This window comes from Podarcis melisellensis (assembly GCF_964234715.1).
Source record: "Podarcis melisellensis genome assembly, chromosome: 16".
Taxonomy (NCBI): domain Eukaryota; kingdom Metazoa; phylum Chordata; class Lepidosauria; order Squamata; family Lacertidae; genus Podarcis; species Podarcis melisellensis.
Window position 1 is genome coordinate 10,268,663 of NC_138533.1, and position 15,344 is coordinate 10,284,006.

At 46.5% G+C, this 15,344-nt stretch overlaps 1 protein-coding gene across 8 annotated transcripts in view; it reads right to left on the bottom strand.

The window, feature by feature from the left end:
* Positions 1 to 662: 662 nt before the first annotated feature.
* LOC309358665 (complexin-3-like) overlaps positions 663 to 15,344 on the bottom strand; it is a 123,954-nt gene continuing 109,272 nt past the window's right edge. Inside the window, exons 2-5 of one of the 8 annotated variants that reach the window (XM_081892042.1) lie at positions 9,455 to 9,842; positions 3,258 to 3,432; positions 2,400 to 2,487; positions 663 to 1,607 (exon numbers count right to left, since the gene is read on the bottom strand). In XM_081892042.1, coding sequence (XP_081748168.1) covers positions 1,401 to 1,607; positions 2,400 to 2,487; positions 3,258 to 3,432; positions 9,455 to 9,464 — 480 coding nt within the window. In that variant the 5' untranslated portion in view covers positions 9,465 to 9,842 and the 3' untranslated portion in view covers positions 663 to 1,400. The other 7 variants (XM_081892044.1, XM_081892043.1, XM_081892048.1 and 4 more) reach the window with 7 other exon arrangements.

Here is a 15,344-nt window from a genome sequence, read left to right on the forward strand (position 1 = left end):
CTTCAGGTTACAGACTCCGCTAACCCAGAAATAATGCTTCAGGTTAAGAACTTTGCTTCAGGATGAGAACAGAAATCGTGCTCCAGCAGCGCGGCGGCAGCAGGAGGCCCCATTAGCTAAAGTGGTGCTTCAGGTTAAGAACAGTTTCAGGTTAAGAATGAATCTCCGGAACCAATTAAGTACTTAACCTGAGGTACCACTGTATTTATTTTATTGCACAAAGTCTGGTGCACGTATACGTGTGTGTGCTGTGAGGAGTTTTGTCCCGTAAGAGCACCAGATCTACTTGTAAGTGAACAACCTGAATTTGCAGGCATTCAATGGACTCAATCTCTACCCCAGCAAAATAGCAGGAGTCTGGAAGCATTCCTGGTCTTGCTTTTGAGCTGCAATCTGGTGCTGTCAGATTACTGGGTAGGGCTCAGGGATTCTGCTGCCTTTTCAAACAATTCACCTCTGACTCTCTTTCTCTCTCCTTCCTGCCCTGTTTCCTCCCAGCTGCCTCTCTCCTACAGCTCCACCCTCCATGTTCTGATTATTCTCACAAGCTTTATGAAGCTCCAAGAATGAACAACAGCCTGGGTCAAATCTCCTTGTAATGGATAATTAACAAGAGCCCCTCTTCAGATCATAATTCTTATAGCAAGAATGACGACAAGAGCAAAAGATCAACTGTTTTATTGAGACAAGGGACTCTGAACCCACAACATCACCCCAAAGACAGCAGGAACGTGGACTGTCAGGAGATGGACCATCTTGCCCGGGATCACCCAACCTGGCTGGTGGCCGCTCCCCAAAGCCCCACACACAGATCCTTCTCCTCCCACACTGCCCAAAATCCCAGCACCCAAAGACACTGGGGGACTGAACCATGGGCCTTGTGCCCAGCGTTGATGTCCTCTGCCACTGGCCAGCTGAGCTCTACTTGTGGCTGCTTCAGAGCAGCCGCGTTCATGGTGGTACCACGGATTTTCTTCTTCAACAGACTTTTGATGCAAAGATCCTGAAGGACCTAACACTGGCAAGGGCAACCAGGCTGTGTGGAAGGAGCCACCTCAGGGAACCTCCCAGATAAACGTAAACAGTGGCCATGCAGCCGGTTCCAGGTGGCATCATCCTTGATGGCGCCCAACCACTTGTCCCATCAGAGAGCCAGAAATTCTCCTACGGCAGTGGCAGGGAAGCTCTGTCTTATGGGCTTCACAAGACCCACCAGGACACCCCCACCCAACCCACAAGTCCTGGGCTACAGAACCAAGACAGCCTTGAGTTTTGGTGGACGCTGGGCCCACGTCAAGACCGTGGAGGGGCTTTGAGGTCCAGCGATCCGCAGTCGCGCATCCCGGTGAATAATAACTCCTGTGTCCGCTGGAGTGAGGGTCCTTGGAAGGGGGGCTCACTCACATGACGGGGCACTGCACCGGGCGCTGCAGGGACTGCACAGCGTTCGCTGCCGTCACCCGCAAGGCGCTGAAATCCAGACCACCCAAGCTGGAGAAGATGGAGCTGGGATCTGTGGTAGCTTTGGGCTTCACAATAGCCAGGAGGTCCTGGGGGAGTTTCGTCTTGTTCCCAACTGCTTCCAGCTGCTTCTTATCTGTCCGGTTCTGGGAGAGGAAGAAAGGGGGGCAGGGTGAAATTAATGTTGGACCATGGCTGTCACCCTTTGGGTCTGGTAGGACGGAAGGCAAGGAGCCCAACAGTAGATGGCGCCAGTGGCAGGCAGAGCTGGCTAATGATGGCTTTCTTGCCACCCTCCTCTCTCTGTTGACTTCTACAAGGGCAACACTGACTAAGGAGGAGGGAGCCTTTCCACTTAAGATGCTTTGTGTAACGCGTGTAACGCTAAACCATAACTAATGCTAACCACAGTTAAAGTAGAAGCATCTGACAATCGCTTAAACCTTGGTTTCTTGTGTCACAGGCTAGTTAAATGCACCAGTAGGAGCAGCTGAGCCTTCAGAGTGGTTTTGATAGTTTTGTGGATCTGTAGCTGTTGGGCAGCGATGACTCCTTAACTGTTCTTAAGGAGGGCATCCAGGTTTGCGCATAATACTATGGTTAACATTAACTGAGGTGTAGTAAGGAAGCAACGGCAAACCGTGGTCTACAAGAGACTGTTAGCCATAGTCAGTAAACAGTAGTTAGCTGGGGAGCTGGGCTCACATATAACACTAAACTGTGGTTTAGCAAACCATGGTTCAGCAAACTGGTTTAGCAAACCATGGTTTAGGTCACTAACTATGGGGAAATGGAGTTTGGAATGCCACAGTTGGGACACCACCACCAAGAAGCCCCTTCCCCTGCAGCCAGTTGTTTAATCTCCAGATATGGGGACCAAGGAAGGCCCCGTTGGAGACAGACAGGGCAAGATGTGTCAGGGAGAAGGCAAGCCTTACCTTGGGCAGCTGGTATTTCTGCCGGAGGTGGGCCCTCATAGTGGCCCGCTCAGCTTTCTGTTGAGCAAAGGCTGCGTCCCGTTTGCTCCTGGAGGAAAAAGAGAATCAAGATGAGCCACTCAAGCACGGGAATGAGATGCTTCTGGAAGAGGTGGGCTCGCCTCCTTTGTGGAATTTGTCAAAAGTTTGGACGAGCAACTGCAGGTGCTTTTGTGTGGGTGCTGGACTTCAGCCGTGTGTTTCCAACATTGCAGTCAAGCGCAGAATTAGCACATGCAGAATTGGGTAGCAGGGAAACCTTGAGAATTCCGGAGAAATCTTAGCATCATCTTCATTTTTAAAAAACGGGTTTCTAGCCCTTATGGATGAAAGGGTAGGCAAACTCCTAGGGGCTGAGGTCCCTTCGTGCCCCTGCCAATAAAATATTTGAGGGGGCCAGGCCCCCTGCCCAAGTTGATGGAAATTGCCATTCCAATGGTGGGTGAGTACCATCTATTGTGATAAATTATGCAGGGCGGGGCTTACCTGCCCCCAAATATTTTATTCAGATTAGCACCTCTGGGCTACACCCATCAGCAGTCTTACTTTTCACCCTCCTAGGGTGCTGGAATATGTCCCTCTGGTCCCTCTGACCATGTCTGGTTGGAGGACAGAGAGGGCCATTTGTGAGTGTGTGTGGAAACTAAGCAAAAAGTGAAATTGACATCTGTTGCCCCGCCTACTTTGGCCTCTGGCCCTGCCCACTACCTGCATGCGGCCCCCGAGAGGTTGCCCAGAAGGGAATGTGGCCCTCGAGTTGAACCTCCTGGCTTAGGGTTTTGAGATCCTCGGTCAGGAAAGGAGTAGAGGGACTCTTACTTGTGCTTTTCGTTGATTGGCTTCTTCAGAGCCGGAGGCTGCGCTCGGTTCTTGCTGTGGCACCTTTGGGAGCTGATGCCCTTCTCCCTGGGGAAGTCGGCCGAGACACAGCACAGCAGCTGTCTGGCCGGCACTCCAAACGCCGATTTCACTGCGGACTCCATAGGGAGGACTGCTGGAATGCAGGGCAGAGAAAAGGGAGGGGGCAAGGTTGAACATGGCGGCTCACAATGTGAAATGCACAATCTTTTTTTAAAAAATGAGCATTTTGCGGGGAACCTGTCAGAATTCCTTTGCCAGATGACTAAAACAATACAGTGGTACCTTGGGTTACAAATGCTTCACGTTACGGATGCTTCAGGTTACAGACTCCGCTAACCCAGAAATAGTACCTCGGGTTAAGAACTTTGCTTCAGGGTGAGAACAGAAATCGCGCGGCAGCAGTGGGAGGCCCCATTAGCTAAAGTGGTACCTCAGGTTAAGAACAGTTTCAAGTTAAGAACGGACCTCCAGAATGAATAAAGTTCTTAACCCGAGGTACCACTGTCTTTAAAAGGATAACATGTATTTTAATGACGATTCCAGTTTATTTCAGATTAAGTGCCCTGGCTAAAGGGCCATTCAGTCCTTGATTCCATTCCGCTCTCTGCCACGAATGCAGATTAGGATCAAGGTTTTGTGCTAAGGCTGGGCAATCTGTCATCCAAAACTGGTTTGAAGCCCATATCGTGATATCGGTTTCATAATTTCTGACATGGCAATATATTGTGAATTGTGGGGTCAGTGTGTATGTGTGTTTGTGTGCTATGCAGAAATCATGATGCAGGAAAACCCGTGAAGTCGGCCAATGCCTCTGCTTACATGTAACTCCATCCTTATTTCAGACATCATGATATCTCAGTATATCACAATGTTTAGCTGGTCATATATCACGATGTTGAAAACCAAATATCACCAAGTTCTAGGGGGCGCAATTTGTTGTTTGTAGGACAAGAGCAGCCATTTTATCTGTATAAGCTCTCCATTCTAGGACAAGGAGAGAGAACCAGTGGCCCACTCACACAGAGATTCAGAAATATTATTTGAAGCTATATAAGAAGGATAAGGGGGGAACGTGGGTAGTGCTGTGGTCTAAACCGCTGAGCCTAGGACTTGCCAATCAGAAGGTTGGCGGTTCGAATCCCCATGATGGGGTGAGCCCCCGTTGCTCGGTCCCTGCTCCTGCCAACCTAGCAGTTCGAAAGCACGTCAAAGTGCAAGTAGATAAATAGGTACCGCTCCGGCGGGAAGGTAAACGGTGTTTCCGTGCGCTGCTCTGGTTTTCGCCAGAAGCGGCTTAGTCCTGCTGACCACATGACCCAGAAAAACTGCGAACAAACACCAGCTCCCTCGGCCAGTAAAGCGAGATGGGCTCCGGAACCCCAGAATCGTTTGTGACTAGACTTAACTGTCAGGGGTCCTTTATCTTTACCTTTAGGAGAATAAAGGGCCCTTTGGGCTGAGAATCTGCGGGGGGTATGTGTGAAAGAGAGTGAATCTATCCCAGTTAGTTTCCTCGCAGCGATATTTGCAGCAAAAAGGAAACTCTTGCAAAACCGTCACAGGTGGAAGAAATTAAGAGTGTTATTTGTAATATGAAGTGTGGGGGCCAGGCAGTTTCCCCATGGGATAGTCTATGACATATTCCGCAGCCCAAATCAGCAAAGACTGCTCTCTTTGAAGGACCGTCTGGTCCAAATCTTGTTTGAAGATTTAGGACCCCCCCCCCTTCACAAAAGGCAGAGCAGGAGGAACCATGAAGCTGCCAGTTCACAGTGAGCAGGCATTCACAGGTCCCTAGAAGAACATAAGACGCGCCTGGTTGCTGGATCAGGCCAGTTGCCCATCAAACCCAGAATCCTGTTCTCACAGTGGCCAACCAGATCCCTGCGGTAAACCCTCAATCAGGATTCGAACACAGGAGCGACTCTCCTCACCTGCGGTTCCCAGCAAGTGGGATTCAAAAACATTACTGTATCCAACTATGAGATCCATACTTAGAGGAGACCCGTTGAAATCAGTTGAAATCCACTGATTTCTAGGAGCCTGCTTGGCGTATGACTTCGCCAGATCTCACCCAGTAGACGCTGGGCTTTGCAATCCAGCAAGGATCTTCTGGCATGCTCTCACCCCAGTCCTAGGTGGGCTCCTTTCCCCCCATCGAGGGCCACATTCCCTCAGGAATAATCTTTTAAGGGCCTCATGCTGGGAGCGGGTCAGACCCAATGATGGTTGGAGCCAGAGATGCAAAAATATTCCAGGACAACTAATCTGGGATAAAGATCACCCTGCTTCAAATTTCACCACATATTAAGAATTCTCAGTCTTTCATATCCTCCAACGTTTCTCCAGTGAAAATAGGGACGTCCTATTCCCTAATAATAATTTTATTATTTATACCTCGCCCATCTGACTGAGTTGTTCCAGCTACTCTGAGCGGCTTCCAACATATATAACAACATAATAAAACATGAAACATTTAAAACAGGGGTCAGCAAACTTTTTCAGCAGGGGGCCGGTCCACTGTCCCTCAGACCTTGTGGGGGGCCAGACTATATTTTGAAAAATAATAATGAGCGAATTCCTATGCCCCACAAATAACCCAGAGATGCATTTTAAATAAAAGGACACATTCTATTCATGTAAAAACACGCTGATTCCTGGACCGTCTATGGGCCGGATTGAGAAGGCGATGAGGCCGGATCTGGCCCCCGGGCCTTAGTTTGCCTACCCATGATTTAAAAAATACAGGGCTACCTTCAGCTGTCTTGTAAATGTTGTATAATTACTTACAGTGCTTTTTTCTGGGGGTACACATACCCCTAAACATTTTTTGAATCTGTGTACTTTTGTCCGTTTACTGTATTTATTTCCCCTGATTTGAACTATAAAATGGTGATTTCCCTGGGGCAAAATGACTCAAGAACATTAAAAAAAAAGCACTGATTACTTATCTCCTTATCACATTATCCCAGACCCTCCAACATTTCTCCAATGAAAACAGGGGTGTCCTGACCTAAGGTGAAGCGGGACATTACGGGATCAAATCAGAAACCGGGACAGCTTCTGTAAATTGGTGACAGTCGCTGGAAAATAGGGACACTTGGAGGGTCTGGTTTTGATGCAGGCTTGACTCTCAGAAAAGTATGGCAAAACACAAGGAATCAGCCTCCTGCCTCTGGAAGCCAGAAATGTACAGGCACATCCCAGCTTCTGCTGACATCTTCTCACCTGAATATTGCCCTGTTCCGTAAACTCACCTGGGAACCTGGGAATCTTTTGTGCTTCTGTCAGGCATAGGTAGCTTCCTGGTCTTCTCTCTCCAAGTGCCCCAGAAAGAAGATTAGATCTCTCAGGCAGCTCAAGCTATTTAAACAGGGATCAGAAGCGACGCAAAGACTCCGGCTGACGCCAAGCTGTCTCTGATCCACCTGGGTGACAGTCAGGCCATCCAGATGGCACCTTGAGCAAAACATCCGTTGGCTTGCCGTGTGGGACACCCGGCACGTGCTGGCAGCCTGTGACACACTGCTCCATTTCCAAGGTATCTCAAACAGCTTGCTGGGGGATAGAAGAATTAGCTTCGTTTTTCTTTTTCCAAATTGCAAGTTCCTAGTCCTCATGGCTTGCTCCAAAAGAGGAAAACAAAGCAATTGCCAAGAACTGATATCAGTACAAATCCGGCACATTTGTATTTCTAGTTCGGCATTTCCCAAACTTGGGTCTCCAGCTGTTTTTGGACTACAATTCCAATCATCCATAGCTAGCAAGGTCAGGGATGATGGGAATTGTAATCCGAAAACAGCTGGAGACCCAAGTTTGGGAAACACTGTTCTAGTTTATATACGGTCAAAACACCTCTGGCCACGTCACTCTTCCGAATTTTAACTTACCTTTTTTAATCGTTTGCTTGAATGTCGCTTCAGTAATTGAATTGTATTATTCAAGAATTCACAGAATCACAGACTTGTAGATTTGGGAGGGACCATGAAGGTAATCTGTTCCAACCCCCTGCAATGCAGGGGTCTTTTGCCCAATGTGGGGCGCAAACCCATGACTCTGTTTGTTTCATGCTTTACCAAATGAGCTATCCCTCAACTCCCATATTAAGAAGACATCTTACTGTCTTTCACCTGTTGAGGACTGGTGGGTCGAGGAATACCTGCAGGAAGTATCTTCGCCTGATAAAAAAGAAGTACCACCTCCTTATACCTTTTTTATATTAAAAAATGTATATTTCAAACTGTTAAATGAAGGAATGGTGCTAGTATTAAGGCTTTATTGGGTGAAATGTATTTTTAAAAACAGGGCTTTCAGAAACACAACTTTTAACTGGCTTTCAAGGTGCTCCCTGGTTCATAAAGTACCAGATTTTAAAATTTCACCCACAACAATTCTAAGATCAAGGAGTGTGGACTGAAAACTGTCTTGTACAATGTCACAAAACGAATTATCTATGGCTTTTAAACTATGCCGTTTAAACTGGAGAATATCAGTCAACAAGCCAAGAATAAAATCAGTTTCCAAGGAAAACGTACTATCCATGATCAAACCTATCCATACGGATTGCATTATTCATTCCTAATATATTAGCCTCGAATGTCTCATGGACAAAAAACAGGGACTCGGCTTGCAAATGGCTTGACGCCAATGCTCAGGATCATTGCCTCTGAGTCGCATCTCAACCATTGCATATTGCTGATGTCTCTCCTCTGCCTTACGCTCTTTGCCAACCCGGTGCCCTCCAGGGACTTGGGACTGCAAATCCCATGCGACCACAAGAAGATTTCACAAGCTTTTCTTTTGCAAGAGAACAAGGAACCTTTTATTTTTAAGAGAGCTGCAATTTGTAGAGCTCTCAGTTCTGCACCAGTGGACAGTTTGGGCTCCCATCACCCACTTCCAGGAAGAAATACCTCCGTGTTTCTGTATCAGGCCAAGTGAATCGCACAACAGCCCCCTCCCGCCCAGGTTACTCAGACATCTCCCCTTCCCTCCTTTTGCTCTAAGCCGCTTAAGTATAACCCAGGTCTGGGTCCTACCACCTGCTCGGGCTTGTCCTTGGCCGGAGAGTCCCCCAGCTCATCGTGCTGCAATCTGTTTAGCGCGGCCTAAAACCCAACTGGTGCGTCAATCTGCTCTGAATCTCCACTCTTGATGGATTGCTTTAGACAGGAGAGCCTACAGCAAATGCGCCGACTTGGGAGCCAGGCTGTGCCAGGCTGCGGGCAGAGAATACATGGGGCACACGACCCACATCAGAAGGAGGCCATTTTCTATGTCCCGGAGATGTACCCTCCAACTTTTCAACTTCCTTTTCTAGTGCATCAGTTCTGCTAAAGATTCCCTCTGGTGTTTGTTTAGAGAGGAGACATTGATCATGCAAAATTTCCCATGCCAAGGGAGCTGCAGTCTTTTGTTGTGGCAGAGTCTATTATGCCAAGATTGTTCTCGTGCCTAGTTGAGGTTTTGTTATATGGAGGAAGATGAAGGAGCCTGAGAGCCTATATATATGCCGGCTCCTAACAAGCCCGGATCAATTGACCTATACTTCCATCAGAGGAATACGTGGCAATACCTCTTACTTGGAATAAAGTATCTCCGGCCGCAGTACTTGAACACTCGACATGTAAAGGGCAAAGGCTGCAAGACATATTAATTACATACTGCTTTGCATTTAGCTTTCCCTTGGCTGAGTCACTATAGTCCAGCATAGATTTCTGGGCTAAATTTAGCAATGGAGTTGTGGGCGCTTTAACTGAAGCCATGTTGTTAAAACTGCAGAGAATCCTTCGGTCAAGATGGTCTTCTAAGCCTTTCGAATCAGTTTAAGAATATCAAGGCAAAACAGGTGCTCTCCCAGCTCCTGTCCTCCAATTAAATTATATGGCTTTTGAGCCCACATAGAAGTAAAACGGGTATGTCCCTTGCCTGTATGTAGCAATTAGCATGAAAGAGAGAGATCCTCAGTTGCTTTCAGGCTTTCATTGCATTTTCATTTCATCTTTGTATGCATTTGATCGGTCACACTTATTGCTTTTACCGTATTTTCTGTATGTGTTTTTATCAATATATATATATATATATATATATATATATATATATATATATACACAAAACTAGAACAGACCGCAGAGCTCAAGCACAAGCAGCCTTACTCGTCCCCATCTTCACTTGGAAGTCCTAGTTATAAATATATATAACCCGAGCATGGATTGAAGAGGCTCAACAGGCCATGAGGAAAGGCCTATCCATTTGTTTCTACGGCAACCTCTTTGCACTATCCCAGGGGTCAGCAACCTTTTTCAGCCGTGGGCCGGTCCACCGTCCCTCAGACCATGTGGGGGGCTGGACTATATTTTTTTTGGGTGGGGGGGAATGAACAAATTCCTATGGCCCACAAATAACCCAGAGATGCATTTTGAATAAAAGCACACATTCTACTCGTGTAAAAACACCAGGCAGGCCCCACAAATAACCCAGAGGTGCATTTTAAATAAAAGGACACATTCTGCTCATGTAAAAACACGCTGATTCCTGGACGGTCTGCAGGCTGGATTGAGAAGGCCATTGGGCCGCATCCTGCCCCCGGGCCTTAGGTTGCCTACCCTTGGAGTAGCCAAACAAAGACATTACCTTAACATAGGAACTGGTTTGGCAAGATTCCCCTTATACATTCTAACCTCACAGATACAAGATGACAGGTTCTGGAAGGGGACCTAGGCTGACCCCCCCCAACTCATCTGGACCTCCATCCAAACTGAACCCCCCCCCCAAAAAAAACCCCTCATAACTACACACACACACACACACACACACATTTTACACAAGTCAATGAGAAGTACTGGGACCCCATGCCATGAAAAACGTGATTCAGGGAAGCAGAGCTAAACCCCCATCTTCCAACACACACATGGCTTGCTGTGGGTCATTTTAATACCCACCCCCCAAAACGTCATATGTAGGAATGAAAATCACGGGAGACGAGTAGTAGGTGTCATGTGAGAGGCGTCTGCCGGGAAGTCCCGGGAACTCTCTTTTATTGAATATCACAAAGCATTGCCACAGGTGTCCTTGTGGCTGATTGGTTGTTACAAACACAAAGAAACTCATTGCCTATTGGTTAATGCAAATGCAAGGCGGGAATTACATGTGAGGGGTGGGAATTACATGTGAACATTTATCACTGGTAGATTAAAGGCTGGGAAACGAGGTTGGGACTAGACAAGCATGAAACCTCCTAATTAATTATAACTAAAGATTAATATAACACAGACGATTACTAATGATTGATCATAACATGAAAGAATATAATAATCAAGTTCTATAGATGTGGTCAGCTATGCATGGAGTACAAGTCACCATGAACTTGAGGTGAACTGAGCGATGAGGGAATGTCTTGGTGTTTGGAACAAGTTCGTACAGTGTGTGCAGAAACAGAGAGAAGATTATGAGCGAGAGTTCCCAGAATGCAAGAGGAAAGAAGCAAGACTTCCCATAAGGCCACAGTTATGTGCAGAAGGAAAACTTCCCTTTATCTCCCCCTTTCTTTTCTTTTTTGCGAGGCGTTCTGGGTAAATAAGGCAAAAATATTTCGGGATTAGTGGTGTGCCAGCAAATGCCCAAAATAAGTTCGCCAGGGAGGATGGGACAGAAGATACTACGAGATACGTGGTTTGCCAACGCATGCTCGAAATAAATCTGCCCATATCTCCCCTTTGGTTTACAATTGGTATCGCCACTTTGCAAAATAAGCAGCGAGGATTTTATTGGGTGGTTGAGGGGGAGAGAGAAGCCGGGAGAAAAGACTTATGAGGCCAGGAATGCATTGGAGGAAGCAGCATAGTAAGATCAACATGCAAATTATGACAATAGCATATTGAAAGAGATTACGAAGCCAAGTAAGGTTTGGCAGCCAAGCGGTAAGCCACTGGGTGAAAGAATCCCAGAAAGCAGGAAAACCAACATCCTGTTTGATATGATGTGTGAGATTTTGCAAATGAAAGATTTGTTTTTGAATAGCCTTAGAATTGTCAGTGATATTAAAACAGCACATGTTTTCCACTTGTTCGCATCCGTAATGATGGAGCATCAATAGATAATCGATAGCAGCGCGGTTCTGCAGGACGCCATGCTGGAGTTCACTCTGCTCTTTATTCAAAAGATGAAGGGCTTGCGATGTAAAGTTCAGAGCCTTTGCTGCGGAGCAAGCTAAAGAGTTAATATTCCTGCTATTCCGTACAGTCCAGGGACTCCTAAAAGAGAGACAGCTAAAGAAATATATTCAGATCTGCTAGGGAGAGAGACAAAATCGTTATAATCATTAGTCAATTGCACAGGGCGTCAATATCGAGAGCGGGACAAATGATGCTTTTTTGGTAGACATACGGCTTAAGCAGCAGGGCGTGCCATGGCTAATGTTTGCAGGAATATAATTAAACGTGAAGCCTGGACACGACCAAAACCAGCCGTCAGGCAGCTCTGTGTATTTATATATATATGAAATATTTACATAATCAGAACAATTGAAGTTATCCTTGCCCATTTTTACACTGTTGGTTTTTGTGCAGTTCACCATACGGGCACAAGTAACATTAAAGGAAGCCACGTATGGGGTCATGGAATTGGCTGTGTGGAGAAATGATGCAAAACTTTAACAGCAGCTGCCAGCTCAGAATGCTGGGCAAACTTCTGTAGAAGAATGTAGAGGCTGTGCCATTTATCATTTTGTAGCCATGCAACGACCCCCCTGGAGGGGGCTCCATTAGTAAACACAGTAAGGGCATCCAACAGGACAGGGCTACTGCGCTATGCTTAAATTCACTTTCAAAAACTACATATTGAGCAGCATTTAAAAGCATTTGGTTGGCTGCCAAATTTGGATTGGCTCTGGCAAGCAAGGACATGGCATGGCTCTGGCTGCCAAATTCCGCACAGGATTGAATCCTCTGAGCCGGATCGTATTTAGGACGGTTAATGATTGACTGCAAAGCCTTCTTACAGTAGGTGTTTGCATTTTCAAAAGGCAATTTTTCCATCAGTTCATTCTGGGCTGTAGTATTATCAACCTGCCTGGTGACTGCTTCTTTCAATCTATCTATAAATTGATGGTAGGGCTCTGAATGTTGTTGTTTAATATTAACAAAAGAGCTAATAGGGAAAGCAGAAGGCAATTCCCCAGCCCACACAGATTCCTCCTCTAAGGACAGAATTCCTTTCTGCCTAGCCAGAGAAAGTGAGGTGCGCACAGCTCCTGTAGGAGAGCACGCAGGGGTTGTGGCAGACAAAGCAGGCAAAGGAGGAAGGGGAGGGGTGGATGGGTTTGTGGGCTGAGGTGTAGGGAGGGGTTGGCAAGGCTGCAATGGAGGCAAAAGCTTAGGATAAGGAGGGGGGGGATTGTCTGCAACAGCCAGAAGGGCAGGAGCCGAAGGAGACGCCTGGGGTCCTAAATTAGCAACGGCAGCTGCACATTTCTGCCAGGTGAGCAGACAATGAATTGAAGCCCTCGGTTCTGCAAAGAGGGTCTTCCCGATCTTTTGCCAAGTCCCCACCTCAAGGGACCCCCTTTCAGGGTAGGAGGGAAATTGGCAACTGATCTCGCCGAGCAGTTGTTCAATTTCTTTTAAGGAAACATTGACACCCACAACCCGCTGTTTAACTAGAGAAAATAATTCCCTGGCATGTTCTTTCTGCAATTTTGTCAAATCGCCCCCCATACTCACGAAGTAGCGCGCTGAGACTTTTCCAGTCGAGTGAAGTACAGGGGCTAGGCTGCGTAAGGGATCTGGCACGTCGGGGGTCACCAGATGTAGGAATGAAAATCACGGGAGACGAGTAGTAGGTGTCATGTGAGAGGCATCTGCCGGGAAGTCCCGGGAACTCTCTTTTATTGAATATCACAAAGCATTGCCACAGGTGTCCTTGTGGCTGATTGGTTGTTACAAACACAAAGAAACTCATTGCCTATTGGTTAATGCAAATGCAAGGCGGGAATTACATGTGAGGGGTGGGAATTACATGTGAACATTTATCACTGGTAGATTAAAGGCTGGGAAACGAGGTTGGGACTAGACAAGCATGAAACCTCCTAATTAATTATAACTAAAGATTAATATAACACAGACGATTACTAATGATTGATCATAACATGAAAGAATATAATAATCAAGTTCTATAGATGTGGTCAGCTATGCATGGAGTACAAGTCACCATGAACTTGAGGTGAACTGAGCGATGAGGGAATGTCTTGGTGTTTGGAACAAGTTCGTACAGTGTGTGCAGAAACAGAGAGAAGATTATGAGCGAGAGTTCCCAGAATGCAAGAGGAAAGAAGCAAGACTTCCCATAAGGCCACAGTTATGTGCAGAAGGAAAACTTCCCTTTATCTCCCCCTTTCTTTTCTTTTTTGCGAGGCGTTCTGGGTAAATAAGGCAAAAATATTTCGGGATTAGTGGTGTGCCAGCAAATGCCCAAAATAAGTTCGCCAGGGAGGATGGGACAGAAGATACTACGAGATACGTGGTTTGCCAACGCATGCTCGAAATAAATCTGCCCATATATTTTTGCAGTTTACATCGAATGAGGTTTAAGGGTTGTTTGTACTTTAATTAAGACTTTGCACTTGTTTTAACAGATTAACACACTAGCCCTCTAGAACAGATCCACGAGAGGGATCAAGAGCAAGAACAGCCAACGGGGATCTGCCATGGGTCAGCCCTCGTGACTTTGTCACTTAAGCCTCCAGGGATGGCCCAGCCCCGCTGACTCAATGAACCACCAGCCCCACGGACTTGCAAAGCTGGAAGGATTCCAGCTCCCTGGACGCATGCTTTTAAAAAAAGAACTCAAAACACACCGTGACGCCAACACCACGATCCGCCTCTGACCTAATTTGTGTCACCTGATATCGTGCGCAGATCAGAACATTGGGGTTTTTTCCAGCATTAGTAGACCCACTGAAAGTAATAAACAGAACCATTTCAACAAGTCTACTTTGAGTAGGACTAACACTGGATAAACCCCGTAATTACCCATCGGTGCTTGCTTGTCTCCAGATTACACAATGTATTTCTCAGCACAACATAGCCAGGTGAGTAAAAAGACGCCCATTTTAGGGTAAAATGTGCTACTTTTGTTTCTCTGCAGCAGCCCCCAAATTGCGACACTCCCTTCCGTATAATGAAGATGCGATACTTCAGCCTGGCATTTGACAACTAAAGGCATTTTGTTTTAATGAATTTATACTGCTCTATTCCACTTTGACTGGGTTTACTCATTTTATAGTTGCTAAAACATTTTCCTCGCCATTTTTCGTAACAGTATATTATTGTAATTTTGAGGACCTTATAGGAAAAGTTGACGGTGGTAGGAAATCTTACGGGGACCTATTTAAATACAAATCTCTGTATCATTAAATTTATACTGCCCAATCTGCAGTCCCAAGGCAGGGTCCAACAACTATTTAAAATTTAAAAAAGTTAAAACAGATTAGTCATAGGAATAAGGGTGTGAGCCCTGAAAACAGACATCTTGGGTGTCAAAGCCCAGGGCAAAGAGGTGCATCTTCAGTATTCACCAAAAGTTGTCTAGCGAAGGTACTAGGCGGACCTCTGTGGGAGGGAAGCCCACAAGAGAGAGGCTGCCACTGAGAAGGCCCTGTCCTGGGCTGCCACCACCCAAGCTTGAGGGGTAGTGGAACTATTCAAATTAGACCCAGTGACCTGAATGGACATGCCTAGCGCTGGGCGGTTAATTTCCAATGGGTCTACTTTATGAATGACTTGGACGCAACGCCACCCTCCACAAATTGGTGGTGTTGTGTGTCTTTTGAGGCAGTGATTGGCCCGAGGCTACACAGCGAGAGCTTCATAGAAATGTAGAGTTGAAGGGACCTCGAGAGTCATCTAGTCCAGCCCTCTGTAATGCAGGAATCTCAACACGGCTGAGTGAGGATTTGAAACCTGGGCTCCCAGGCGCTGGCCCACTGCTCCAACCTCTATACCACCTGTTTTAACTTCACCAAACTTTAAATGATAGTTGGGGCAGAGG